Source organism: Leptinotarsa decemlineata, unplaced genomic scaffold (assembly GCF_025532065.1).
Source record: "Leptinotarsa decemlineata unplaced genomic scaffold, Ldec_3_MD MMD2_tig00000035_RagTag_RagTag, whole genome shotgun sequence".
NCBI classification, from domain to species: Eukaryota; Metazoa; Arthropoda; class Insecta; order Coleoptera; family Chrysomelidae; genus Leptinotarsa; species Leptinotarsa decemlineata.
In genome coordinates this window covers 26,432,707-26,441,187 of record NW_027412540.1, presented here as the reverse complement: position 1 = coordinate 26,441,187, position 8,481 = coordinate 26,432,707, and the positions used below count along the sequence as shown (strand labels likewise).

Genomic DNA, 8,481 nt, shown 5'->3' with positions numbered 1-8,481 from the left:
GAAAGTGTGGTTTGAAGTAAGGGCAATGTAATGAGTGATTTTTTTGCTGATATCTTTTTGGCAACAGTGTTTTTAACAGATCACGCGTGAATCGTGTCTTGTGTCATTGTCAAACTTGTTCAGTTTGGTCTATAATTTAACCATGAATCAACTTACGAATTAACAACGCTTGCAAATTATTGAATTTTGTTATCAAAATTCATGCTCGGTGAAGAAAGTGCATCATGTACTTCTTCCAGTTTATGGGCAGTTTTGGGGAGCTATTCGGAAGCTTGTGGCTAAATTTCGAACCCGGTTTACATTATTGGACATTAAACTACCAACACGCATACGTAGAGTGAGGATCGAAGAAAATATTGCGGCAGTATCCGCCAGTGTTCGTGATGACCGTGAAATGTCGATTCGCCGCCGTTCGCGGCAATTGGGCCAGTGTTACTCCACTATATTACTCTTCCATATAATTCAGTGTTTATATAGAAGAAGTAGCTGTTTCAGGAGGACTTCTTTCAGTTTGTATCTGAAAGTTACTTCTTTGCATGATCTACACATCCATGTATACTTACTTATTTTCAAATTGATTACTTTCTTCCTTTCTTTGGAAGATTCCCTCATCCTTTTTTTTGTATCAAGATGGAGTAGTAGAAAGCCAAAAACTTTCTTTCCATTGTATATAGTGTACTTACAATACCAATGTACGAATATAAAGTATTCATGTCGGCACCAAACAATATGCCGACAATGAACTATCCGTTAACTCTAAACTTCTTGCACTTCGAGAAGTGTTTCAGTATCATAAACTCTGAAAGCCACTGACAAACTTTTCTGTTGGCTTTAGTTGATTTTCTGAAATCGGGATTGGAATTCGAAAAACTTTTTGTTAACATCTAACTTTTTGTATCATTCCTGGCTTTATTATCTCCCTTATACATTTCAATGATATGTTCAATAGCACTTTTGGAACCGAAAATTATAGCTGCTATTGCTGTTACAATAACAAATACATCTTTAACAATTTTCCAGTAAAATTTTCCAAAACCGTCGTCCCAAAACGCTATTATTTCAATCAATATTGGTGCTATTAATCCAAGTAGTGAAAAACAGAAGGCCCCAATCAAGCCAACGAATGGAACAATTTTTGGCACAGCTATTGAAAGTAAGACACATAGTATCGTCATAACAGTTCGTAGTATATAATTTGCTACTAGGGGATTGTTTTGGTAACGGTCTTTCACAGCATTCCATCCTATCTCGAGACAGACATAGAACTGCAATCCAAATGTGAAGAAAATGGATGCGCCAATGAGGATATTGACAGCTTGAGGAGCACTGAAAGAATAAAAATTATTGGAAATCATATAATCAGAACGTAAAACGGGTCATCCATGTATTGAAATTTCATGTGTTTTGATTCGGGAATTAAGATATCAAGTGAGATGGTCAATTTAATCTCTAAATTCTTGATAATTTTGCTACCATGTTGTGTACAAAATTTATAGCTGTACGTTTCAGTTGGTTAAGAAGATGGTTTTGTCAGTCAACGAACATGCAAAATTATTTGATTCAGTAATTTCAGTCTGTCGTACTCAGATAAGTAGAGACCCTAGGCCGACGCCTGGTTGTAGAGACATTTTGAAAGTCACAAGCCTTACGAATCATTTTTTTTAAAAAACGTCAATAGCAGAATATATTTCCCTCAGTATCTTAAAAATACTCACTAATCTCCAATGGGAAGATTCAAAGTGACAGCTCCATGAACTTCTGGACCGTATTTAAGATATCCCATGAACCCCATTATTATGTAGATTATTGTCACACCACACATGCCTTGATTCAAAACACCAAATAAACCAGTGAAGTGTTCAGGTGTTTCCATACTGTTCACCAATGGCATGATCTATAAAATATTACAGTATTTATAATGAAAGAAGGCAGAGGTTACATGAATTAAACTCGTAATAGAACATTTGATTGTATTTAAATTATATTTACAACAGGTAGATGACCATGTGCTAAAGTACTTAGCACGTAATTATTGTGCCAATCATTAAAATCATAGGTAGATGACCATGTGCTAAGGTACTTAGCACGTAATTATTGTGCCAATCATTAAAATCATATTTGTGCCAATCATTGAAATCGTACTAAAACATTTGAATGTATTTTAATTATATTTACAACAGGTAGATGACAATGTGCTAAAGTACTTAGCACGTAATGTGCCAATCATTAAATGGTAATAGAACATTTGAATGTATTTAGATTATATTTACAACAGGTAGATGACCATGTGCCAAGGTACTTAGCACGTAATTATTGTGCCAATCATTAAAATAATATTTGTGCCAATCATTAAATGGTAATAGAACATTCGAATGTATTTAAATTATATTTATAACAGGTAGATGACCATGTGCTAAAGTACTCAGCACGTAATTATTGTGCCAATCATTAAATGGTAATAGAACATTTGAATGTATTTAAATTATATTTACAACAGGTAGATGATCATGTGCTAACATACTGTGCCAATCATTAAATGGAAATAGAACATTTGAATGTATTTAAATCATATTTACAACAGGTAGATGACCATGTGCTAAGGTACCTAGCACGTAATTATTGTGCCAATCATTAAAATAATATTTGTGCCAATCATTAAAATAATATTTGTGCCAATCATTAAAATCGTAATAGAACATTTTAATGTATTTAAATTATATTTACAACAGGTAGATGACCATGTGCTAAAGTTCTTAGCACGCAATTATTGTGCCAATCAGAACAGTTTTGGTGCAAGTGTGTTCTAATTGTTCCATGGCTTTTGCTTGTAACATATTTTAAACTGAATTCCATGACAGATGTCATTGTTATGTTTCTTGCTCTTTCTCCACTTTACTTAGAACATTGTGTTATACCGGTAAATTATATTTTGAACACATTGGGATTTATAATTAATATTTACTCGTTGAATATTCCTTATACTTTAAAAATTGTAGCTTCACTTACCACTCCAATGACTTGCATGGCAAATATGGTAATGCCAAGAAATACTGGTAATCTAGTGATGTCGGCAGTTATGAGGTATCTTTCGGAAATTGGTGGTAGATCTACAACGATGTAGTACATTGTAATTAATAAACCAATCGCCATGAAAATATTCGCCACCATTGAAAATGGTACTAGGTATTTCAAATTTGGCACGTACACCAGTAGTATGAGAGGAACCAGCATTATGGCAATGGTTATTCTTATTTCAATTGTGTATCCCAAATGGTAATTGACAACGTAATTGAAATTCTCCGACATTATAACACAGTAACAGCTGGCCAACATGAAGTACGATATGAAAAGTCCAACCAGAATGATTATCCTGCAAAATTAGTGTAACATTAATATTCAGCTTTCTAAATTTTCAATAAGGATTCTGTTGGTTTTGGATGACAGTTTGAAGTAAGACATTCTACCTATGTAATTATCGGACGTATTTTTTTTACACTCTTTATATTAGCTACCTGTATGTATGTTTGTTTGTAACTCTCCTTTTCATTTCATACGGGATCTGTATTTGACAGAATTATCGACATTATTGCTTGATCTATTCGCGGGCAGATGGCGCAGTACGTAACCTTGATATAATTAATAATAATAATAATGGTCTTTATTGGGTGAAATACAATATACATCCAAAAGGCGAAGTTCAAAACTGCATATTGGAAAAAGAAGATTCACACAAATAGGTTGAACTGAATAATGCTTTCACTTTCAAAGCAACACGGCATAGAACTGAATATTTGTCTGTACTTACAATAGGCCAGATACATTCAGTACTTGAGACTAACAATTTTAATGCTAAATCATTTTGAAACTCAATGACTTCCATTTCTGTTGCAGCGATGTCTTCGCCAAAGTTCTGCATAACACAAGTTACAAACTGTTGGATATCAATTTCCATAAAGGGTGAAAAAACAAACTGCGCTACTAAAGCCATTTCATTGAAATCCTTAAAACGATTTTTGAAGTTATTCTTCAGGGTAGAAATTATTTCTACATGATATTTCTTGTCATAGGGTTCTAATGGATTTTGAGATATTTTTTCTGAAATAATAGGAAAATACTTGGCATCGCTGTTAATTAGGTTTTGTTCCCAAAACTCCAGCTTTTTGATAAATGCTTTTATATCAGAAATCATTTCCGCTAGTTCTTTGTCTCTCCCCTGAAGCTGCAAATTAAGTTCGTTTAATTTCTCTGTAATGTCCACGAGAAAACCAAAATCTCTAAGCCAGATTGAATTTTCTAGTTACGGAGTCGGTTCATCGTGTTGTTTGAAAAATTGAACTATGCCAGATAGAACATCATTAAAACGTTTCAGCACCCGTCCTCTACTTAACCATCGGACTACAGAGTGAAGGACTAGGTCCCCGTATTGACAGTCAACTTCATCGGCCAAGGTTCTGAATAATCTTCTTTGTAACGCTTGAGCTCTAATCTTGTTCACAATTTTTACCACCAGTTTCATAACGTTGTTTAGTTTCAGGAAATTTCCACATAATGTTTGCTGATGGATAATGCAGTTGTAACAGAGAAATTGCGCACATAACGCCACCTGGAGCGCCATCGGTTGTCAAGCCTACCATTTTCGATATTGGAATTTTCTCGGAAGAAATAATATTTTTTAAATGAGAAAACAACTCATGTCCAGTAGTGTGTCCTTTCAGTGGAATGAACTTCAAAAGATCTTCTTTAATCGTAAAATCACTAAAAACCATCCTGACGAACACGGCCATCTGGGCAGTGTGAACGACATCTGTTGATTCATTCAGTTGAAGTGAAAAATAAACACAGTTATCTAAGTCGGTTCTTAACTGTAAAAAAATATCATTGCTCATTACTTCTACACGTCTCATCACTGTATTAGCGGAAAGTTGCATAGATTTTATAGCTGAAACTACTATCTCGTCTTTATTTCTAAAGTTGGCAAATAACGAATCAGCAGCTTCTAAAAACGCCTGTTTTATCATTTCCCCGTCTTCATAAGGTTTCTTTTTTTGTGCAATTATCTGGGACACACGGTACGATGCTTCAGTTGCAGCCTTATTTTTGTCGACTGTTCTTAAAAATATTGATTGTTGTCCAATTAACTGCTTTTTTAACTGTTTCAGTTTCTCCTTTCTGGCGGCAGAATGTAGTGGGAATGATTTTTCAAAATTAGAATGTACAGTTGTATGATGTTTTTTTTTAGCAACGGAGACCGAAGTATTACATAACAAACACACATTTTTATCTTTAACTTCTGTAAAAAAGTATTGTTCTTCCCATTCCGAATAAAAGTGGTATGTCTTTTCCTTCTTACAACTGCTTGCCATAATATTATTTTTGTTGTTCTCTACTAACCCAACCGCTGGACGTTGGTTACGCGTTCAGTTTTAAACTAAGCGCAATGTCGCCGCGCCGTGTGTATTTATCCCGTTCAAAGCAATCCAGATCGTTCTCGAACACTAACGCGCTGGTCCGGCTGGTCGGTTCTAGCCGAATCTAGCTTGATGGCGTCAGCGGCAGATCGCTCACCGCAACGTTGCCGCTGTTTATGTTTAATATTGTGACAATTATATTTTTTTGTGGAATTTTCGGAAGCTTCTCCGATTTTTGCAGTTTGTATTTTTTAAATTAAAATCGTTGTGAGAGCTACCAGAATTTCCTCCGCGAGCTACCGGTAGCTCGCGATCGACAGGTTGGCGACCACTGTTCTAGATGAAATGAATAGTCGATGCTCACCTTGCAGTAGTCGCAAATTTTTGTGCCCACGGGGGTCCATTTAAACAAGCTTCCTCTGCTACCTCAGAGAAGGTTATTTCTTCCTTACCGGTTATCATACGCATTCGATATGCTGAAGTAGCCTGAAATGAAAATGATACAGATTATTTGGACCATGTATTGTTGTAATATCCCTAGATACCGTTAGCTCATACAATAAAGGAACATTTTCTATCGAAAACACTTCCCCCTCATCACCTGATGATGCTCACTTGGTTGGCGAAACGCGCACTGAGAGGCAGCAACTTTGTTCTAGTGAAGACAAATTTAGAATAATTTCACGCCGGAGGTTGCAGATTCCACTCACCAAGCAACATTTTGTTCAAAGGTCACTCTCTATTTCGAAATACTGATATAAAGAAAATCAAATGAAAAACTCTTACGAAGTATAGTTCAAAGCATATTGAAATGGGCAGATAAGCAGGTTGAGTCTGTTGAAAACTTCCCATGAAAGTATCTATAGAATAAAACACCTATAGTATAAAACAGATAGTTGGAATGTCCGTGGTATCCCTTGATCGTTGTATGAGGTTAACCCAGTGATGTTTTGAGGCCCTTGTTGAAGGATGAACGGTACTGGACCTTATCAACTATCAACAACGTGAAGGGGGCTAAATGAATGCAGAAAACATTTTTCTGGGAACTGAACAGCTCTTCCATATCCCCACCAGGGATATGGAAGAGCTAGAATGGGTTTTCCAAGCAGATTGATCACAGGTCAGCACCTGATCTGAGGAAGAACTGACACAAATTATGGAAGCACACAGTTCTAAACCTTTCTCCGTAAATATGAGACGTAAGGACGTACTAGACCTATCTTGATTAGTGTGTGGATCATCAGCTCCATATATTAACCCCTAACCAGCTATAGTTGTCTCAGTGTGTAATTTTCATATATACTTAAATATACTGCAGCAACTTTTGAGGTTAGGACCCACTAGCATAAATAAATTTCAGTAGAATAAATAGCACTTACAAAAAATGATCAGTTTATTCCTTTGGAAAAACAATTTTTGAATGAAATTAAATTTGAGTGAACGATCTTTTTTGGATCTGTTCTTAGGTCCTCTACAACAACAGGATACGTTCAGTACAGTGGCTGGACACCGATGACCCAGCCAGGCATTTCCCAAAGGCAAAAACCTACCAAAAAAGACCATGGTTACTGTGTGGTAACTTTTTGCAAGCAGGCCAAACTATACAGCTGAGTGCTATTGTGACCAATAGGTGCTGCTGATGCATCAGCCGGTATTGGTCAACAGAAGAGGTTTGATCCTGCTCCATGAGAACACCCGACTGCACGTTTCATAAATCACCATCCGAAATTTAAACGAATTTAGCGTCGAAGTTCTGGCTTGTCCACCACACTCCCCAGATCTCTCGCCAACAGACTTCCATCTTTTCAAGCTCTTCGATTACTTTCTCATCGGTTCTCACTGATTCAAATGACGCTTATCTCAGTTGATATTTATAAAAACTGACAAAACTTTCGAAAGAATCTAATACGTATTCGTACCTACCAATATATAGGTGCAGTGGGTACACACGACGGATACTGCAATGGTTCCAAAAATTCCTAAAACTAACCCTGATCCGTGAAACGCTACTGGCATTGCTAATATACCTGTTCCTAACGCTGCCTTCAGAAGATGGATAAGTGCCGCATAATCACTGAAAAAACATACAAATTATTGCAAGTTCTAATGGACAGTGAAGAGTACTCCAAATTTTTCATATAACTCAGGAGTAATAAGGGTCATTCTTTCAAATTATTTGAAAATCGAAATCAATATATAGTGATGAATAATTGTAAAACTTTTGAAACAGTTTCAACTTTTTGTGTCCCACAAGGTTCGGTTTTGGCCCCAATGTTCTATTTTCTATTTGCTCTATGTTGATACCATTAAAAATTTAGGTTTAATCGGTGTGGACTTCTTATTTGCAGATGATCTTGCAGTGTTCTATTCAGAAAAAATTATAATTTTTTAAATATAAATATAAATACTGACTTGAAAGTAATTGAGAAATTGTTAAATAACCTCAATTTACCACTAAATTTTTCATTACATTTTCAAGTGATTTGAATTCAAATCACTAAAGCTACTGTGTTAGCGAAACATGTTGTGATATTGATTTTTCAAATAAAGTATGTGGATATCAAATTCGTGAGGTGTAGTTTTTGAAATTACTATGGATCTTCATCAAGTAACGGCCTAATCGATCAGAAAATTTCGGTGATATGTAAGTCATAACATTACCTTACTTTTGCCTCTCTCGTCGCCATATAAAATAATAGGTCGTTGTAAAAAGTACCGTTTATAGGTTTCAACTTCCAAAACAAATCTGAACTTGATCAATCAACTTGACAACAGTTGTCAAATATACCTAGTTTGCAAGTTTGTGAAATTTGACCATCATCCTACAGTGTGATAACCAAAGAGTACACCAACTTGAAGTACTCTTTGGTGATAACCTAAGAAACTTGAATTTTATCCAGGGGTGGATCCAGGATTCATATAGATGTTGTGGTTGATGAAAAGCTGAAAAGCATTAAAATTTTCACTTTCCTCAATCAAGTTAAGAATATGAGAGTACATGTTTACAGAATGCATAAAGTAGAAAACATAGGATATAGAATTAATTTATACAAATGGAAAAAATATATGCTTA

The 8,481-nt window shown here is 35.5% G+C and overlaps 1 protein-coding gene across 2 annotated transcripts; it reads right to left on the bottom strand.

Moving 5' to 3' along the window:
• Window positions 1-881: 881 nt before the first annotated feature.
• LOC111516366 (proton-coupled amino acid transporter-like protein pathetic) lies at window positions 882-8,217 on the bottom strand. 2 transcript variants are annotated; one of them, XM_023172545.2, is made up of 6 exons: window positions 8,075-8,217; window positions 7,332-7,482; window positions 5,773-5,894; window positions 3,007-3,370; window positions 1,716-1,894; window positions 882-1,326 (listed from the first exon to the last, which is right to left on the bottom strand). In XM_023172545.2, the coding sequence occupies exons 2-6, from the start codon at window positions 7,422-7,424 to the stop codon at window positions 885-887; spliced, it is 1,200 nt and encodes a 399-aa protein (XP_023028313.2). In that variant the 5' UTR covers window positions 7,425-7,482; window positions 8,075-8,217; the 3' UTR covers window positions 882-884. The 2 variants fall into 2 exon arrangements, with proteins under 2 accessions (XP_023028313.2, XP_023028306.2); XM_023172538.2 differs by having other exon boundaries at window positions 8,070-8,208.
• Window positions 8,218-8,481: the final 264 nt, after the last annotated feature.

Bases quoted from the DNA above. Each gene is read 5' to 3' on its own strand.
- LOC111516366 (XM_023172538.2), bottom strand. From the start codon at position 8,095: ATGGCGACGAGAGAGGCAAAAGTAAG. The intron at 1,895-3,006 runs GTAAGTGAAGCT...AATATTTTATAG, and splicing joins CCATGCAAGTCATTGGAGTG to ATCATGCCATTGGTGAACAG. The intron at 1,327-1,715 runs GTGAGTATTTTT...TTATTCTTTCAG, and splicing joins AATCTTCCCATTGGAGATTA to TGCTCCTCAAGCTGTCAATA.